The sequence below is a fragment of the Rhinolophus hipposideros genome (genome assembly GCF_964194185.1).
Source record: "Rhinolophus hipposideros genome assembly, chromosome: 8".
In the NCBI taxonomy this organism is placed as follows: domain Eukaryota; kingdom Metazoa; phylum Chordata; class Mammalia; order Chiroptera; family Rhinolophidae; genus Rhinolophus; species Rhinolophus hipposideros.
The window spans coordinates 73817884-73839460 of NC_138054.1; the positions used below are offsets into that span (position 1 = coordinate 73817884).

Sequence of the window (21577 nt, forward strand, 5' to 3'; positions counted from 1 at the left end):
AAGATGTCAGACTTTGTGCCCAGGTTACATTACAGTTCACTTGTGATGGGCAGGATTATTAAGAGTTATGGCTAATTTATACGGCAGCATATGGTTTTTCTTTTTACAGCTATTTTTATTAAACAAGTTTTGCAAAGTTTTTACATTAAAATTAACAGCTAAAGAATTGTTTATGCAAGTTGCTGTCACAGTTTATGTAAAAGAGAAATATGTGCTATTAAAATCAGACATTTAGGTTACCTTTGGTTTTTTGCGATGCATGTTAGCTTTACACATCCTGATTCTCTTGCGATAATTTTCCTTTAAAAAGGGGGGTATAGAGTGATCTCTTTTCATCAAAACAAGACATAATGCCCTGAAAGCTGACTTCAAACCATGGTTGAAAATTCAGTTATTTACACTTTATCACAATCTACAAATACATTTTTTTGTTGGTGTGTTTTAAAAAGAAAAAGAAAATCATGCACTGCTGCAGGCAGCTTGGCACTTCATACAAGAGGATTTTTCACCCCCGAGCAGTTTTAGGTGGCTCCCTTAGAGAAGGCATGAGAACCCTGAAAATTAACAGGAGAGTGGAAATAGGGCCAACCAATTCCATCATTTCTTCTCTTGGTCTCTCAGGAGGGAGTTCAGAGTCATGCCAGATCCTGCTCCAGTCCAGCGGATTTTATTAACAGCATTTCTGGGATTAGAAGGGAAACCCTTAAGGGCACCCAGGGTTTGCTGAATTGTCGTCTCTAAAGGCAGGTGCTATTCCTTTCCAAGCTCAGATTATTTGGTGTCACTTTTAGGACCACCCAGGGGCTCTACAGAAGATGCAAACTAGGGTGGCTGGCACTTTAAATAGAGGCCTATGTATGGAAAACAATCAAAGTTTTGGTTTAATTGGGTTTTTCTCTCCACAAATTAGATCTTGTGATAGGATTATATAAAACTGTTTTCAACAACTTCCAGGGGGTGAAAAAGCTTTGGTTATTTTTAAACTAAAACTTAACAACTCAATAAAAATTTTTTTGGTAAACTTAAAATAAAATCCCCCCACCACTTTTAAGAATGTTTCCGTATTTTAACAAGCCCATTAACTTTAGTTAATTTAAGTTTATTTGAAAGAGAAAACTATTTTATTGTCCACCCACAAAAATGACAATTCATCACATTTACTTTGATTAAAAAAGGACTAAACTTTATTGACAAACTGCTGCAGACATTTTGACATAAGTTTAAGCTACCTATTTAGGCAGACTTACACATGTAGCATTTAATTTTCCAAGAACAAAATGGGAGGACAGTACAAATCCAATTAGGACTTTAACTTATGTACAAAGTGGATTTTGATTCCTTTTTCATTCAGCTGCAGTGTCCCTTTTTATATCATGCTAGTGTTGAGACATACTTGACTGACTACCTTGGGAACAGTTCAATATTGACAATTGTCACAACTTGAGAAAATCGTCAGCTTTTGGCCCCACTGTCCAAGTGAGCTTTTCATGGAGTGCAGAATCTCAAATGGACAAAATACTTTGTCTTTTTAAAATAAATACTGAAATCTTAATTATTAGTACTATTATTGAAAGGTCGTGGCTAAAAAGCTCTGCATCAAATTCAATTCAGGTGGCCAGCCCCTCTCCCCCAATCAACCTCTTCCAAACCTACTCCCTGCTAAGTATCTCTCAACACTGTATGTCTGGGGCTAGATTTCAAAACCCACATAATGAAAAAGTCAGTTTTACAAGCCTAATTTTGTTGTTTTTTAAATCAATTAACGTTAAAAATTGCATCAACTATTTAATTCATGAGGATCTTTCATATTAAAATTTAACCTTAAGATTCAACCGCCATGTGCTTTTAAAGGAAACATTTTTAGAGACGTCTGAGCTCACTTTTACATGGTGGCACCTATTGCAGTTAACGTTTGTGATTTTAGATCTTAAACAGCCCTGAATTTTGAAATGTAGCCTAGTTTGGGATTCTGCAACTACAACTTTACGGGATGCCTCAAATCAAAACTAAGATAAAGTTAACAAGCCTTAACTTCAGAACCTTTAAGCAAGCAATGTCACTTTTGAAACTAACAGGTTTGTGGTTTTTTTTTTTTACTCAACTTCTTTTTTTATTATAAAAGGTACATTTCTGTTTATATTTAAACAACAAAGAAAAAAAGCATCTACACACTTAAAAAATTAATTCAATATTCCTAAATCTATTTTAACTCATTTTAAAATACTACATACAGAAGCCAGAATGCAGAGTTAAGAATGGAGTAAGGTGGGGAGAAGAAGGGGACCACGAAGAAAAACACTTAGACAATTACTTGTCTGTTGTGGGTAAAGCAACAGGAATCCTGGGAGATACAAGAAATCAGTAACAACTTTGCTCATAACTGATATTTTCCCCTCATGTTTGTTTTTAATAACGTCCATATGGGTGCTCTCTGTATGCTCCCTTCACCGGCCGAGCTGGAGGGGCCTTCAGCGACGGCCTGGTCCCATTCCAGTCGTCTTGGCCTGCGGGGAAAGCAAGAATAGTTTATAAACCATGGGCCAATGGCATTTTGGGATGAGCAGGGGTAGGTTACCTGGTAAAGATCACCAGAAACACTGCTGCTTCCAATGTCTTACCACCTCCCCACTAGTCCTTGTTTTTCCTTTTGTTTGGCCCTCCTGAGCAGCTTAGGCAATTTCCCACCGGGAGGGCAGTTTTGAGTAAATGGACGTAAGAAAAAAGCTCAGAAAGGCTTGGAGTAACCTCCAGCAGAGGCTCTCCACAGGCAACATGATCTATCCTCCAGCCGTCAGACCTCGATAAACCTAACACCTTGCTGAGACAGTGAGGAAATCAATCTTACTGGGTCTGCAATGCCTTTCCTGTTCCCAAAGCAATTTGCCAGACAGCTAGGGTAAGATAACAACTTCTGGAAGTCTTTAGACTGGAAGCAGCTAAGTTCTCTTTCCACGCAACAGCCAAACCAGGTTTCCCTGCGGTGAAGTGTCCTTTGGCTCTCTGGGAGAAGCAAGCAAGGGCCACATTTCAGGAAGCCCCCCACCAGCAGAGCTGGTCCACTGGTCTGGTGGAAGGAAGTACCAATCAAATGCGTTTAGAGCACTGATTAGAAGAATTCATGGCCTCCTGCTTATGTCAATAATCCAGAGAAGCCAGACAACATAGCTGATATCCTCAAATGGTTTTCCTTTGTGACAAGGAAAAGCCCGAGGGACAGGATCACTTACTTCCAGAGCTGACCTCTCATAAAAATGACTTGTGTTCATAAGCTCATTCTTCACACTCATCCCCATACTTCACATGTGCCAGTTCATTCCTGAAGTATTTCTCCAGCGGCCTGCATTCACAAACATCTGCCTCCATCACTGCTAAGTTTAATAACCCCTATGCGGGTCTAAAGTCTCACAGAACCCTATCTAAGCCTGTTTATAAGCCTAGCATAATTGTCCATCACTGTTCAAGTGCCTCCTGGGTACTAACAATACAGTTTATTTTTCTAATTCTGTTTATAAAGGCAGACATCAGAACAGATTAACCATGGCAACATCATACCAGGAGCACAAGGAACATCCTGCCTCTTGCAGTCTAGTCTTTTATCCAGCAAAACAGAAATGCAATTTAGTCAACACAGACAGAGGCCCCACTGTGCTGCCTCACTGCCGGAGGAAAATACTCCAGGGCAAAATAGTGGCATATAAGCAGAGCAGTGCCGTGTTACCGATGGCAACTGTCCAGTACCATGTAGCTAGAACTTGTAAAAATGGTTTTCCTGGGGAAGCAGTTGATTGGCTACTACATACTATGCTGAGGAGTTGCACTCGGCTTGTCTGACTGTTGGAGGCCCTAAGGTGGAGCCCCCTTTTCAGCTAGAGGAACGGGCAGACTGTCAACTAGTTATCTTAAGATGAACTGTCAGCTGCTGAACCCCCTGCCAAGGACTCTGGAATTCCTTCAGGTACGCTGAAAATGCCTCACATGTAAAAGGCTGCTCTCTCTGCATCCACTGCCATGCGGCACTCCCTGCGGCCCACTAACACTGGGCCGTAACTGGCTCTTGAGGACACTCCTGAGCAATGTGTTTTCAACCAAACCTCAGGGAAGGCAGTTTGGTTTTGTAGCCATTCCAGCCTCTATGGCTCTCTTGGGATCAAGGCCTGAGTTGAGATGTCTCTAAGACAGTAAGGATCTCGGTGCAGTATTGCCAACTTGGCTCCAGCCTACAATCTCTAATCTGCGTCTAACAGACGCTACTCTTGCCCCAACCTGCTCTGGCTAGCTACTTGCCATCTAGGTCCCTTTCAGCTAGCATTTCCTCTACACTGAGATTCTTTTTGATGAGATCCAAAATAATTTTTAAAAGTGAGGAGGGGCAGAAGAGTAGAGCTAGATATAATTAAATTCTTATTATCCACCAATGTGGTCTAGGTATCAGCAGCAAAGGCCCAGCAACATAACCCAGGCCTAGCCATCTCCCAGCCTAAGACAGAAAACAACAATACTATCAGCTTAAAAGTCTGCTGTTCCAACCAGGTCAGGCTGGACCTGCGCCCTAGCTTAGGACATCTGCTTAGTCTTCCAAGAGTAATAGTACCACTATCTCACTTTAGTGGTCCCTCTCTCTGCCATCCACAAAAAATTTAAACAAGAGTAGGATTCCTATCGACACATCTACCAACACCTTGGTCTTTAAGGGCTTCTCCTCAGACGTGTGACTGTCTCACCCCATCATCCAGCCTTCTCTCAGGTACTTACTTGAACATTCTGCCCCACCACAGAAATAAAGACATACCATATGCTTCATAAGAATCTTGAACCTCCCCATGTCCATAGTCATAATATTCTGAGTCCCTGAAAGCCAAAGACAGAGTGTTAGAACAGCTATATAGCAACTATGTTTCAGTTTCACCTTTCTCCCAAATATTTCCATATTTCAGTCATTTTACTGTATACATGAGGTCTGACAATTAAGTTTGTGAACTTGTTGCAACAATGTTGCTAAACTTTTGTTATCAGAGGGATTATTCATTATGAATTTGTACCAATTGGACAGTTAACCAAGTTTACTATTTGGAAGTGCTGAAAGGCTGAGTGAAAAAGACGAAAACGACCTGAACTTTTCGCCAACAATTCATGGCTCTTGCATTACGACAATGCACCAGCTTACACGGCACTGTCTGTGAGGGAGTTTTTAGCCAGTAAACAAATAACTGTATTGGAACACCCGCCCTACTCACCTGATATGGCCTCCAATGACTTCTTTCTTTACCCAAAGATAAAGGAAATATTGAAAGGACGACATTTTGATGACATTCAGGACATCAAGGGTAATATAACAGCTCTGATGGCCATTCCAGAAAAAGAGTTCCAAAATTGCTTTTGAAGGGTGGACTAGGCGCTGGCATTGGTGCATAGCTTCCCAAGGGGAGTACTTTGAAGGAGACTGTAGTGATATTCAGCAGGGAGGTTTATAGCACTTTGTCTAGGATGAGTTCGCAACCTTAATTGTCAGACCTTGTTATGCAAGAAAATGCTCATTCCCCCATCTCCAAACCATAAAATAGTTCCAAAACATGTATAACTATGTACTCATAAAGAAGTGACAACTATAGCAAAGAAAAGTATGGATATCACACAATTTCAGGTGAAAAAGCATAATCTGAAATCGACCCTCTTAACCATAGTGGACATACACATGTGTTCACAGGGCTCACTGGAAGAGAATAAACAAAAGGAAAAGAACTGTTCTGTCCCCACTGTAGAATTAGGAGATGCCTTTTCAAACAATCACAGATAAGATACATACACACATACACACACACAAAATGTTTTATAAGAAAAGTGCAGGAAAAAAACCTAAGTTATGGCAGTGGGATTCTAGTTTTCTTTTAAGCCTTTATACAACTTTAATGTGGCTTTGATATTTTTAAATAATAAATCAAAATAATTTAAAGGCATTTTCCCTTTGTTGCATGTAGTCACAGCTCAAGAAATTTTCATCTGCTATTCCCAGATTTTACAATATAATTTAAGATTCACAATTATCCAAATGTACAGATCTAAGTATGTGCCTTACAGACGTCAAAAGCAGAGGAGATACCCTCAAAAGGAAAGCCATGTTGCTCCTCAGACTTGTGCTGCCAAAATCTCTCAGTTCCTCCAACTCCCTCCCTCCATCTCTAATACACGAAACAGCACCTCTATTGGCTGACTCACCCTTGGCTCTGGCTGTAATAGCCTTCGTAGCCTTCATAACTCTGTTCTGCGTATGAATCATCATATCCCTAGAACAAATAAAATGAAATAGAAAGTCAGAATCTCAGAGAGATGGGGCGGTAATTATGTCTCATGGGAGAAGAGCAGGCTTTTAGATGAACAGAACATGAAATTTCCCTCCAAAATGTTAACACCCATTGTGGGATACTCGAGAGAGAAAGGGTCATATTTTTTAAAAAAATGAAACAAAACAACGAACCAATGAGGAAAAACAAAACAAAAAAACCCTTTAAACGCTGGGCAGGAAATAAGGCACAAAGTTGAACTGCAGTAGTAATAATAGTAATAGTGGGAGACCCCTTAGTAAAACACTGTACATCAAGGCACAGCTTCTTTCTTTCTTTCTTTCTTTCTTTTTTATGTACAAACCTATAGGAAGTTATGTAAGAGTTTATTAGACCAAAACTGAGTACATGACCAGAAGCAACACCTCAACAGACTGAGAAAATACTCCCTGGTATAGCTTATTTCCTGTTTAATCTACATATAGTAAACCATGCTTAAAATGGAAAAATCTTCTCATAGCTTAACATTCACATTAACATTCTGTAAGAGACGAGAGCAGATTTCCAAATCTTATAAGCAGTCCCTGTCACCTACATCAAGGGCCAAGGCCCTGTCATTCAACTTCCTTTGGCAACCTTCTAGGTATTGGGAAATGGCACACTGTTCAAACTTCTTACATATTCTTCATATGTTTCTGGTGCAGGAGGTGGAGGCAAAGGTATTCTCTGGATGCCTGCTGTCCGTGCTCTTGGTGTGGGAGCACCCCTCACAGTAGGTGGGGGTGGCACTCCTCGAGTCACCGTGGCACCTCTAGTGATGGCTCCTCTCACTGGTGTACCACGCACCAAAGCCCCCCGAGGGGGTACAACACCACGGCCCCTGCAAAAATAAAGTTTATTTTAAATGGAGTTTTTTAAACAAATGGGCTACTTTCATGTTCAAATTTGTTTGCAAATTCTGGAGCTAGCTAACTAGCTTTTTATGATTCCCCAAATAGAATATTATTAAAACACAGAGGTAAGGTGTAAGGTGGGTCAAGGATCCATAATGGAAGACTCTCCAGGTCCCACAGTGGACCTATGACTGTCTCATTGGTGCACTGCCTTGAAGAGTCTGAATACTCCATGAAGATCAGCAACAAAAGGTAAAATTCTAAAGTCAGAGGCCATTTAAAAATGCTAGCAATGTCCAAAATTAAAAGTTTCAGCAGGACTGCTGCACTTGACTATGGCTAAAGTGCCCAAGATCTACAATTCCACTCGATGCAGGAGACAAATCCTAAGACCCCTTCTCAGCTGGAGGTAAGAGCACCACTAAGAGAGAGATGGTACGAGCTGTCCAATTTATATCCTATTTCTGGTTTTGTTTCCATTAGTTTTACCTGGGAACAGGTGGAGGAGGTGGTGCAGCTCCCCGGCCTCTCACTGGCACCCCACGTCCGCGAGAGGGCTCTGGTACTCCATTCAAGTAGGAGAGCTCCAGAAATTGCTCCTGGCAGATATCATCCATCATGTCCTGCGAATGAAAGATAAGGAGGAGTGTTGTACAACACCTCCACCTGTTCTGCTGAGAAGTCATCTAGCCCACATGAGCACTGAATGCTAAGAATAGCTTTGAAAGTCCAAATGAAGTCAGGTCATTCAATCTCTGAAGTTGAATGGCATCCTACCTGTCACCTTTGAGGAAAGTGCTTTGTCCTTTATTACAATGTTATAGCTCTTCATGATGTGATCCCTGCCTAGCTCTCCAGATCATCACTTCCATCCTCTCTCCAGGTATAACCTCCTTTCAAGCCATGCTGAACAACTTGTGGTTCAGAACTTGGCATACTCTTACACATCCATTCTTGCAAATAGTTTCCTCTTCTTAGAATAATAAAAGCCACTACCATTAATTAAGCTGTATGCACTGGGCATTATTTCTGGAGACCCCCATGTTTGGAAGGATAAAGTGGGAGGGGGCAGCTGGACAAGCCCCCAACTTCAGAGTCCCAGCCCTGCCTGGGGCAGAGCCCCTGCCTGGGACTCAGCATTTCTGATAAGCGTAATAATCTTTATATAGATTTTTCAGTTTAATCTTCAAAATAACCCTGACGTAAGAGATCTTCCCATTTTACAGCTGAGAAAACAGACTCAGGTGGTATAAAGAAACCAGTCTAAGGACATAAGAGTCAATGGCAGACTCTAGATGTGAATTCAGAATCACCAAAATCAAGGCTTTGTGTCATTAGACTATATTGCCTTTTTGGGGGTCCACCTCACGGACTGACTCTAACCCACTCTTACAAGACTTAACCTAAAACATGACCTCTTTTGAAAAACTTTCTCTGGATGCCACCCCCAGTCCCTCCACTTTTCCCACAGGGCCATGTTAATTTCTCTACTCAAGCATTTACCACCTCATTGTAGAATTGTCTTTCTCACTAGATTGTGAGCTCCTTGGGAGCCATTTTTGTAACTTCAGACCCAAGCGTAGTATTAGGCACCTACCAGATACTTAACATATGTTTGGGATGAACAAGGAAACTGAGGCTCAGAAAAGTGAAATAATAACTTGTCCAAGATGACGCAGATAAAGCTCCCAGTCCAGTGCTCTTCTAACTGTACCAGGAAGCCTCTCTGGTATAGTTAATGGTTCTATGGGGAAAACGGAGGGCTCTGGTCATGGACGCAAAAGTAGGCTCACTTTTTTTTCTTCACAAGAGGGAAGAATTGAGTCAAATGCCCTTTGCAAATCTTTTCACATATTTCCTGATGAGAGCCATTCAGTTTTATCAGGTTGGTGCAGAAGTAATTGCGGTTTTTACAATTATTTTTAACTTTTTAAACTGCAATTACTTTTGCACCGATCTAATAATACTTCATGCATTTTTATGCATTCCAGGTGGATACAGCTTTAAGAATAGAAGAGTCTAGTCACCACAGAGATGACTCACCACAGCTCTTCAGTTCCTCCTACCTTACGTATTACTGCTGCTTGAGACACACTGGAGAATCAAGTGACCCATGAGAGCCAACGTGCTCAGTCTCCCAACGGCCACATCACCAGTGAAGAAACCCAGGTCTCCTGGCATGCATCTTTTTTGAAGATCCGCTTACATGGAAGCCTTGTAAACCTATCCCTTCTGAGAAATATTCTGCGACTAACAATAAAGAGGAGATGGGCATTTTCCCACCGTCCTTCAGAGACAGAATGGCTCAGGATGCTTCAACACAACACCTCAAAACCAGTCAAAAGAATTCCCTTAAGGGAAAACTGACCAGCTCTGGATTTTTCTCTAGGATATTTAAAATTGCTCTTTCACGTTGAACATTCTAATGGAGACGAGATACTTGGAAGCAAAGCAGCTGCTGAGACATCTGAGACAGTGTCGGAATCCCTGGAGCTCAGCATTATAGGTACGCACTGCTAATAAATTTTTGCTCTACCCATTCTCACCATATTTAGTTCTAACTCCCTCATTTTACATAGGTAAGAAAACCAAGAACTATAGCTACTTTTAGTTTTAGTGATGAAAATTAGATGCTTACTCAATTCTAGTTGAACAGTATTCCAAAAACATTCTAAGGTTCCAGATTCATCCTTGGCTATTAAATATTTAATAGTAGTATGTTAATTATAACAACTACCAAGCCTTGCTAAATGGCAAAAATTACACTATTTTCTACTTATTCAAAGAATGGACCCACTGATCAGGCGGTAATAAACAAGACAGATAACCTGGTTCGTCCCAAATTCTTCCTGGGCCTCAGTTACATTCTCAAAGGAGCTGCACACAAATCTGTTTAATATCGTCAGTCAAGCCTATAGTAATCATGTCTATTTCAAATCAAACTCTACTTGAGTAAACTCCTCTAGGAAATTTAATCCATTAACATTAGGTACTAGAAGCTTCTTGCTGTTATCCTCTAGACTCTCTATAGGATCCAAAACATAAACCCTTGAGGGCAGAGGGTTTATGACCATCGTAGTAATTGTCCTATCATAACCCTCTGGTTCCACACTAGTGCCAAAGTGCTTAGTTTAGCGAAGACCCTGTCAAATATTTGTTAACTAGATGTTAGAATGCCAGACACATTGTGGACCTAAGATACAACTAAGATCACATTAGACAAGGATGGGTAGAGTGGCCTTGGGGCACAGTGCTTTGAAAAGCAGGTACAAGGAATTGACTGCTGCAGGAAAACAAGCCTCAGTGTATAATCTGGTGTGCAATCTCAGGTCATGCAGACACCCTACTTAAGCATCCCTGCCTAGCGACAGCACAAGATCCCAGTTCTCTCTTGCTCAAATGACACAGGACATGGATTTCCTTACTGGCACTAGAAACTTCTTGACTTCCTCCATAGCATGGGCCATAAGAGCATAAGCCTCACAGGGGGGTCCAAAGACTTCAATGAAGACATGCAGATCCATATTCAAGTGGGCATATTTGGGGTCTCCACCTTTGCGCAGCTCTTCCTCCTGTGGAAAAATGCGAAATAAATGAATGAACGAACGAACGAATGAATGAATGAATAAATAAATAAATAAATATCACATCACAGGGACTAGGGAGCAAACGACACCTTTACCTTAAGGCCAAAGGGATAGCAAGAAATAACCCTAACATCTAAGAAAAACAGTAAAGTGCAAGAAGAAAGTAAAACAAGCTCTGGAGAATAATAATTTACCAACCTGCTAAACTTGTAATTGGTCTGCTGCTAAGTTAACTACTGTCTTGAATCCTGGCATATTCACTGGAACTCTTATTAGAAAGTACAGAAGAGACAAACTTAATTCCAGTCTCCATTCAGATAATAGATGTTTATCAATCATTGATTCATCCATTGATTCATTCACTCATTGCCAAGCACTTGCTTTTATTATTATTTTTTCTTAAATTGTTTTCTGCCCGACTCTCTCCTCTCCTACAACTGTAATTGCACATATGCTGGATTGCATGATAATGCTTTCACAGGTAACTAAGACTCTGTTCATGTTCTCCCAGTCTTCTATATCTTCATACTTTGGCTTGAATAGTCCTGCCTTTAAGTTCTCTGATTTCCACCCCCCTTTTTTCTCCTTCAGTGTCTTACATTATCTTATGCTCACCCAGTGAAATTTACATTTCAGCTGTCACAGTTTCATTTTCTGTGTATAACATCTTTCTCCTAATTATTTACTTTTTTCCTTTATATCCTTGAACAAATTTATTATATTAATAATTATTTTCAAGACTTGTCTGCAAATCCCATATCTATTATTTCTAGGTCTTTTTCTGTTAAGTGATTTTCTTTCTTGGTTATGGGTCACATTTGATAATTTTTGTAGGTTTAATAATTTTTTGACAAATAGAAATAAAAGTAAAAAGAAAAAAGGCAATAAAGTAATTTAAACTAATTAATTTTATTAATAATTAATTTATTTTTATTCCCATTCCCCCACACCTTCCCCTTTAGCAGCCATCAGCTTGTTCTCTATGTCTCTGGGTCGGTTTTGTATGTTTATTCATTTATTTTGTTTTTTAGATTCCACATATAAATGAGATCATATGGCATTTGTCTGTCTGATTTATTAATATTTCACTTAGCATAATAATCCCTAGGTCCATCCACATTGTTGTAACTGGCAAGATTTCATTTTTTATTGCTAAATATTGTGTGTGTGTGTATACACCCCCCCCCCACATCTTCTTTATCCATTCATCTACTGATGGACATCTAGGTTGCTTCCATATCTTGGCTATCACTAGTAACTGCTGCAATGAACACAGGGGCGCATATATCTTTTTTTATTTAATTAAAGTTTATTGGGGTGACAAATGTTAATAAAGTTACATAGATTTCAGGTGTACAGTAATACATTATCTGCATCTCACATTGTGTGTTCACCACCCAGAGTCAGTTCTCTGTCCATCACCATATATCTTTTTGAATTAGTGTTTTTGTTTTCTTCAGATAAATACTCAGAAGTGGAATTGCTGTATCTTATGGCAGCTACATTTTTAATTTTTTGAGAAATCGCTATACTGTTTGCCAATCACTGAATGATTCATTCATTGATTGTCAAGCATTTGCTTTTAAATCTCAGGTAGAGCTGTTAATCACCAGCCCTTCTTATCTGCTTATACGGTGTGGAGAGTTCTAGGGGAGGAAAGAAATCAGGATAGAGATAAGAAAATCTCATGTAAATCTCATTAGCTAGAATAACATACTTCAGCTCTAACTATTCTTCTAGTTGAGAAATGGGAGTAGACAAAAGAAGGTCTGAGAAAACAATGTTCACCAATTCGGCTGCGTAAAAGGAGGCCTGAAAGAGTAAGTTTTTAGGCTGTAGCAGGGATGTCTCATCTAAAAACCTGACCCTAGAAGGCTAAGACCATTCTTCTTTTGTAGGATGTTTCTTGGCACTTACAAAGTACAAAGCGAATGAAGCTATGGCAAGGAAATCAATAAGCATTAGGTTCTTTTGTCAGGATTACCCATGGCTCCTTTTGGAATACCTTCTTTTAGTGGGCCTCACATTCCAGCTGATGATAAAACAAGCCAGACAACTAATCCTCAGACTTACCTGCTCTTAGAACACTATTGCTCCTTTCCATGTTATTGCAAAGGGAACACGCTATTCAAATTTTAGTGTTTCTAGTCTGGGTAAGTTTTAGTACAGCTCCCCTTCCAACTTTTCATAGATAAGATTTCTAATGCCAAAGTTTCCCCTGCTGTTTCCACTGTTACACAGTCAAAAGTCAGACAGAAAACAATCACCAGGGAATAGCTAGGCTTTCATGGTTGCCAAGCAAATGTATTAACTTGGTCTACAATCTCTTACACCCAATGCAAATTTAAAGAGTCATATTCTGTACATATGCAAGTGCTAACTTCCATAAGGCATCTATACTGGACCCTGGGCTACTAAAAGGCATTATGGTATCTTACCTCATTAATTAATGTCAGCTTACCTTGGCTTTGTCTCTCATTGAGCCCTTTCCCAACACAGAGATCTTTGCACCAGTCTCTTCTTGCAGTCTTTTGATGGTATTCCCTTGTGGTCCAAGGATTTTCCCCACAAAATTAAACTGACAGAAAATAAAAATAGATTTCTAAATACACATGTTCCTATAAAACATTTCCACATGTATGCTCTCATTTTATCTTCAACAACCTGTAAATCAGGTACAGTTCCATTCCCATTTTACTAACGGATATTAACTGAGGTTGTACTAATAAAATGGTTCACCCAGGTTATTAAAGTGGCAGTTCCTAGACTTGAATTTGGGATTCCTGATACCGTCTGGTGCTCTTTCCACAATATCACACTGCAACCCCTAGTACTTTAACACACATAAACATTTTTAAGGAAGTCACCTCATAACAGAACAGACATATGGCACCCTTTTGTAGTACTAGTTTGGTAAACTAAATATAATTGCCTCCCTGAAAAAACGAAATAGGAGACGAAAAGGAGGAAGAGAAAGCATTTACTTTAAAGCTTTGAGTAAGAACTAAAATTAACTTTATCTAGCCAAGAATTTGTTATATTTCCTTTGTTTAGATTTCAGGTCAATCTATTAACAGAACAACACTTCAGGGTTCATTTTTTTTTCCTTTGAACTTGGAACCTGAACAAACATTTGAGAAAGAAACTCGTTTTGATAATAAAAAGGCGATTTTATTTCCTTCCTGGCTACAGCTATGCTACTAGTAATGGACTTGTTTCAACTGCCAGAAATAAGTATACAAGCATGGAAGGGAAGCTTCGCAGGCTTAAGTTCCTGATGCACCCATCTCCGTAATTTGTTATGAAAGCCCATGATTCTCACACTCATAAAGACAACTCAGAGAAGTGAGGCACCTTTCGCCTTACCTTTGGATACTGCTTGACAGGAATCAGTACCCGCTCCTTCAGCTTCATGTTCTTGTGAGAAAATAAATCCAAGTAATTCTCCTCATCATCCTTTTTTGAAAGTCCTTTCTGAATCTTCTCAATCTCTGAATAAAACAAACAATTTAATTGAGTTTTGTGCTGGTAAGTAAAGGTGAATTTCCAAGTATACATAAAGTGATTAGAGGGAGTACCATGTAATCACAACAAATAGTTCGGATGAATGTGTTAATTTCAGATAGAGGCTGACTGAAAGTACCAAAGCTATATGGAGCAGGAAACCCAAAGCTTGCTTCTAATGAAAGCAGTTTGCTCTTCCACGACCCCACCTAAAGCTTCTACCTCAAGAGACATTGAAATGTTTCTTAGAATAAATGGATTTAACAATAATGGGGAGAGATGGGGGGAAAGGGATAAATGAACTAAAAAAAAATAAAATAAAAAATCTGCATCAAGGAAAAGTACAAAGTCATATCTTGATGAAGAAATAAAAGTCAATAACTTAAATATACAATGGAGAATCTCGTTAAAATTCCACTACTGTGTTTTCCCGAAAATAAGACCTAGACGGACAATCAGCTCTAATGTGTCTTTTGGAGCAAAAATTAATATAAGACCAGGTCTTATATAATATAAAACCGGGTATAATATAATAATACTGGGTCTTATATTAACTTTTGCTCCAAAAGACACATTAGAGCTGATTGTCCAGCTAGGTCTTACTTTCGGGGAAACACTAACAACAGCAGTGCTTTGGACAGTAGTAGTCCTTAAGAGTTTGAAAGAGCTGGTTCTTGCTCTGCCACTCACTAGTTGTGTGAGCTTTGAAAAGTTATTTAATTGCTCTGATTTTTGGTTTCCTCATTTGTAAAATGAAGGCAGTATCTACCTCATGAGGTTGCTATGAAAACAGAATAAAATAACGTATACATGTTAATTGAAGTCCATTTCCTGGGAAGTGTCAACATTATCTAGCCCAAATTCAGTCAATGTCCTAAGGGAAAAAATGCACCAAGGTACTTTCAATTTGCAGGCTAAGACAGTTTCGTAACATAGAATCTTAGCATCCAACAGTATTTCCTATCATTAGGGAACTTCATCTATTCATTCATTTGTTTGTTCATTTGTTCATTCAGTGGTTGCAAGTGTTTGAGTGCTTCCTACTAAAAAGAGGCAGATGAAAGGAGAGATACAATCTTTAACCAGTATGGGAAACCAGTAAGGGCCAGGCAACTGTCCTATAAGTGTAGGAGACACAACAAAACAAGTCAGTATGCTCCCCATCTTCATTATATTTATACACTGGAGTTCCCAGTCTATGAAGTTAGCAGAGAAATATACTTAAGTGCTATGATAGGGATACTAACAGACCTGGGGGTAGAGCGTGCAGGTAACGGACAGCAGCTAAAAGGTTGTATGGTCAAAAATATATATTCCCTAAAATCAGTGGAACATTCTAAAAACACAGAATGTTTTCCTTACATAATATTCCCACCGTGTTTCTATCATTTTAAGGAAAGGGTTCTCCAACTTCAGTCTGCATCAGAATCACCTGGGAGGCTTATTAAACTAGATTGCTGGGCCCTCACCCCAGTCTGGGATTTGCATTTCTAACAAGTTACCAGTTGATGCTGATATTGTTGGTTTGGAGACCCCACTGTGAAAAATCACAGGTTTGGTATAAAGATATACTACTTCAAAGTATTCTGCAAATCTGTAACTTTAACAGTTTTTTAAAAAGTTTAGACTAATTCCAACTGTGAAGTACATAAAGGAAGGTTACGTTGACCCTCGCAGGATTCCTAAGAGCTCAGAATTGCAAACACAAGGCGTCTTGTATAATAAAAAGCCCAATTCCAGATGTTATGTAGGATGTAGTGAGCTAACTGACCCACTTATGCCTGAGAGTACACATTCCCTTACTTTTTGACAATTAAAACTGTTAATCATATTGTAAATAGTCTTAATTAAACCTTTACTCCTATGATACTGTAAATGCAGTGCTCTTCACACGCCTGTGTTTCAATGCTTAGAATAGAAAACAAATTTGACCTTACAACTAACAGACTAAATGCTTCATTCAACACCTTGTTTGCTGTTTCACTGATGGTGTATCCTGACCCCCACCCTTTCCCACCTACTGCTAATATTAACTTTTCCTAGTCACTAGTTTTGAGCCTACCATCTCTGAACACATCTCTGTGAGTTTCTAGGCTGGGAAACTAGGTACTCAGTCCTCAAAAGTTCTAAAGGAACAAAGATGCCACTTTTTTTAATCTGAAAACATCAGTGAGTAGCTTCTAGAAATGTGGCACAAATTACATACCTCATTTTATCTATGTCCCTCAGTGTTTATTAATTGCTACCATCCAATTAGGCCCTTCAGCTGTATTTTACATCACTTCCCAGAAACTTGACTTGGTTAGTACAAGATGACTCAAAGTTTATTAATCTGTTTACTCCTATACTAGGAAGAAGGGCTGCAAAAATGGAATCCAGTAGAAAGGTTTACATGCAATGTGATGCGCCCGGTGAATTTAAGGCCTTTTTCTAACATGGCTCCTTCTACTGTATTCTGAACTAGTCAGATCTTAATTAGAATCCCTTTGTCCAATTTATCTCACAATTTAAAAACGACCGGTTAAGCATTTTTAGAGAGTTCAGAGAACAATAATTTTAAATAAAACTGAGAATTCAAAAGATGAAAGAATCAGGGGAGGTTAGCCTAGAACACAAAAGACTAGGAGGCAACTTGAAATCTTCAAGAAAGGTCATCTTCCATGTTTGGCACAAAAGGACTGAACATTTATTCAATGCCTACTCTATGTATCGAATACTGCACAAATATTACCTCACTTAGCCTAAAAAAGTAGCTCAGTGAAGTAGCTAGTACTATCCCCATTTTATACTTGAGGAAACAAACTCAGAGCAGTTCAACTGATAAGTCATGAACGTACCAGAATAAGGATTAAATAAAACCCAGACTTGCTCTAACTTCAAACATCATGCTTTTATTACTGCCTCTCAATGAGGGGTTTGTGTGTTGTGGGGAGGTTGAGACTTGCTTTAAACAAGAAGAAGTTGATTTTGTAAAATTTTGGGAAGTACAGTTTATAACCTCAGACACTGTCATGCTGAAAGGGCTAAAGGCAATGAAGGACTCTGCAGGTGCCTCAGGTGTTCAGTTTCTTTTTCTACATTTCTCTCCGTGGCCTCACTTCTCTTGGGAGCAAGGAGCAGGCCATCATGGGAAGAAAAAAAAAATCAAGGAGAAGCTTCTTAAAAATGGCTTACCCGCAGGCAAAAGTCCTTTCTAGACAACATTTTTGAAACTAACTCCCTTAAATCTTTGCCTGGGCCTCTGGAGACCTTGGATGTCCCAAGAGACAAAGAAAGAAAAGCTAAGGTGTAAACAACACAGAAGGGTGTTACCCATTTGTTTCCTAGCCAGATACTTTCACTGATCATCTTATCCAACGGCTTCTATGTATCAGGGATTTTGTAGTTATTGTTTCATTTTGTCTTTCAAACCAGGATTATCCCCATTTAACAACTGAAGAAATCTGGGCTCAGACAAGTTATGTAACTTGCCCAAGACCACAAAACTCATTAGTGACAGAGCAGGCATATAAACCACCGTCTCTCCTTACATCAGTCAGAGCACATTCAACTCATCTTGTGGCATTTCTCTTACTCTTTTTTAGTGTAACTTAACCTTTCCTCTTTTGGTAGGTCTTGTCACAGCCAGACAGTGAGCTCCTAAGGGTGAGGGCTATTTTTTAAATGTATGTCTTAAAGGCAAGAGCATCAGTTTTAAAGCTCGACAGAACTGAGTTTGATTCCCAGCTCTGCTACAAGCTTGGTATATGACCTTGAGCAAGTCATTAAACCTCTATTAGTCTTCCCTTCTTACTTTTAAAAAGGAGAATAAGAAAAAAGAAAGAGCTTTAATGAACACAAAAATGTTAACACTAGCGAAGTTTGAAAAAATGATATACAAACTTTATCAACTAGATTGGCTTAACTAAAACCAGATTATCATGTACACTCACTCTACTAACTGAACATTTGACAAGGGCTGCCTAAGGAACACAATGGTCAAGATTTTCTGACTAAGGCATCCAGAGACAGTGTTTCTAAGAGGGTAAGACTCATAGTATAGCTGCTCCAGAAGGTCAGGGGTCACACCTTCCTCTTGACTCCCAATGCACTTAGTTCATACTTCTAACCACAGCACTCCTTCCCCTGGTTAACCATCTATGGTCCCTTTCCATTACTAAACTGAGTATCTGCCATTCTTAGTACGATGCCTAATACACAATAGGCATCTATAAACATTTACTGAATGAAAGAAATGTACCATTTACACTCACTTCTAACTTCCCTTAAAGATTCACATCTTAATCATTCCCAAATTTATAATTCTCCGTCCTCTAACTTTTCTCTTGGTGACACCTTTTGGAATCACAGGTCCAGTAAGCTTACTATCTTTGTTGAAAAACACATTATTTTTATTTATCAATTTGTTATTTTAAGGAAGAGCACAGAGTCTTAATTTTTGTTTGAGGGGGAGGCGGCAGGTTCATAGGCCCCTTTGAGAATTTGATGAAAGCTACAGAATAGCTCCCCAGAAAAAGTTACAAACAGTATTTCATACACAATGTTAACTAAAATCCCGAAAAGCCTGAGTTAAGAACTCCAAGGGACTCAATTCTCACATTCCAGGATAGTGGCAAATCCTATTATGGCATATTGACCACAGTCTCTCAAATCCCTTTCTTAGGGCATAATTTAGAATTTAGGGCTTTTTATCCTTAAACAAAAAAATTTGAGATGATTGTAGATTTATGTGCAGTTGTAAGAAACAAGAGATCACATATACCCTTCACCCAGTTTTCTCTCTATAACCAGTTTTCTCAGTATAACCAGATTATTACCATTAATACAATATATTGACTTAATTCAGATTTCACCAGTTTTACATGCACTTATTTGTGTCTTTAGTTCTATGCAACTTAATCAGATTCATGTAACCACTACCACCACCAGTCAAGATACAGAACAGTTCTATCACAAGGATTCTTCATGCTACACTTTAACAGCCAGTCACCTCCCTCCATCTCTCCCTCACTATTGGCAACTACTAACCTATTCTCCATTTCTAATTATTTTGTCTTGTCAAGAATGTTAAATTAGTGGAATTACACAGTATGCAACCTTCTGAGATTGGCTTTTACTCGGCATACTTCTCGAGATCTATACAAATTGCTGCATTCATCAAGTTACCTTCCTTTTTATTGCTGAGTAGTATTCCATGGTATGGATGTACCACAGTTTAAACTATTCACCCATTGGAGACGTATGGTTTGTTTTTGCCTATTATGAGTAAAGTTGCTATGGACATTCATGTACAAGTATCATGTGGACGTAAGTTTTAATTTTGGGGGGATAAATTGCAAATGCTGAGACATATGGTAAACACGTTAGTTTTATTAAAAAGTGCTTTTATCAGATACACACAATAGTTTGCTTAATCTTATCAATATTATGTTCTATAAAAATAGTATTGTACTATGTGTGTAGCCTTATGGGATTTACTTTTTCACCCAATATTAAGATTTCCAAGATTTCTCCATGTTGCTGCATATAGCTGTAGTTTTCATTTTCATTGCTGTATTAATATTTCATTTTGAAAATCTCAGTATCCAATCAATGGTAAAAAAAAGTTATACCATTTTGTAAACAAGGTGCACCACTTTTGAATGAAGCATTCATGTGCAAGTTTCTTTGGGTATATTCCTAGGAAAGCTATTGCTGAATTTTAAGAAATTTGAATGTTCAACTTTCAGATGAAATGCTAAACTGTTATCCAAAATGGCCGTACCAATGCACACTTCCACCAGCAAAGTTTAAGAGTCCTTCTAATTCATATCCTCTCAAGCCCTAAGTCTCGTTTGACTTAATTTTTGTCAATGTAACAGATTTTCAGCATTTTCCTGTCTCCAAAAAATTATTTTCTCATTTATTTTCATTTACTCTTTAAATCTACTTTATGTTCAACATATCAAGTTGAAAAAAATAAATCTAGTTGGAATTAGTTTGGAAAATGCAGAAAATCAACATGTTAAAAGTTCTGTCATCTTTCTAACATTAGTTCCTCCTTACCCGTCTCTCCACACTCATGTCCCCTTAAAAATATTGCATATTTCTTTTTTTATTCAGATCTTCCTTTATCACCTTCAAAAAATTTTTGACAGTATGTGATCACAATATTCCTCATCTGTAATATTGAGATAAAAATTGTTTCTGCCTCACAGAATGGCCGGGAAGAGGAAATTTAAGTAGCACATCTCATGGCACATGTTATGTACTCTACAAAGGTTAAATATCATTGTTATTGTTCGTTATGATTATTCACATACATTTTGAACTGATTTTTATTGCTTATCCCAAGGCATTTGATACTATTCTAAAAATGAGATCATTTTGTCAATTATTTTCTAACTGGCTAATACTTATAGATCAGAAACCTACTGATTTGTACATCTTTATGTTGAAATCAACCATATCACCCACCACATTCCTAAGTAAACAGCTATGATGTTGCAAATACTAACTCCTGCCTTTCTTCCCTAACATTTATACTTCTACCTATGTTTGGCCTACAATTTCTTTGCAATTCGACATTCTGGTTCAAAAATGTTTTCCAGCCCTGTGGAATGAAATGGGATTGTCTAGATATATTTCTATAGTATACTGTAAATAAAATTAAAAAATGAACTATTTTGAAAGTTTCAATAGACTTTGTAAATGTTCTCCACTGAGTGCTTTTGGAAGATGGATTTATGAGTATCCTTTCAACATCTTCTGGGGATTATTAATCTATGCATATTCAAATGTTTACTTATTCCTGAGTTATTTATAGTAACCTATATTTTCCTAATTGTGGAAAGTAGAAAAAGAACACTGATATACTTAAAAGCATTTTATGTTTATTATATATTTAACACAAATTATAAATTATTTTTGTTTCAGAAAACAAGCATGGGTACATTGAGTCCTTGCATGTCTGCAAACGTATTTAATTGTCGTCATAGTTAAATACCAGTTTGGCTAATATAGAAGTCTACATTCAAAACGTAAATCCCTTAGAGTTGTGTTGATATTTTCCCATTATGCAATGAACATGATTATCATTCATCAAATATTTAGTAAGATGTCACTCACTCTATGTGGCACTCTTTAAGGAACAGGAGATACAGTGATGAACAAAGTGAACAAAGCAGACAAAAGATTCCTGCCCTGGTGGATCTGACATTCTAGTTGTAAAGAAGGGGCGGTCAACAAACAAACCCACAACTACAATACATGATGCATCAGATAATGATCAATGCAAAGCGAAGCTGGGAAAGGGACAGGAGAGCTTTGTGGATGG

At 38.4% G+C, this 21577-nt stretch overlaps 1 protein-coding gene across 2 annotated transcripts in view; it reads right to left on the reverse strand.

Moving 5' to 3' along the window:
• The window catches only part of KHDRBS1 (KH RNA binding domain containing, signal transduction associated 1), a 39439-nt gene that overhangs the window by 14557 nt on the left and 3305 nt on the right, over positions 1–21577 (reverse strand). Inside the window, exons 2-9 of one of the 2 annotated variants that reach the window (XR_013993875.1) lie at positions 14125–14249; positions 13220–13336; positions 10597–10743; positions 7661–7794; positions 6957–7158; positions 6214–6281; positions 4790–4848; positions 2312–2504 (exon numbers count right to left, since the gene is read on the reverse strand). Coding sequence is in view for 1 of the 2 variants with exons in the window: in XM_081057672.1 (XP_080913798.1) it covers positions 2407–2504; positions 4790–4848; positions 6214–6281; positions 6957–7158; positions 7661–7794; positions 10597–10743; positions 13220–13336; positions 14125–14249 (950 nt within the window). In the remaining variant the exon portion in view is untranslated. Of the gene's footprint in view, positions 1–105; positions 2505–4789; positions 4849–6213; positions 6282–6956; positions 7159–7660; positions 7795–10596; positions 10744–13219; positions 13337–14124; positions 14250–21577 lie in introns of those variants that run through there. The other variant, XM_081057672.1, reaches the window with a different exon arrangement.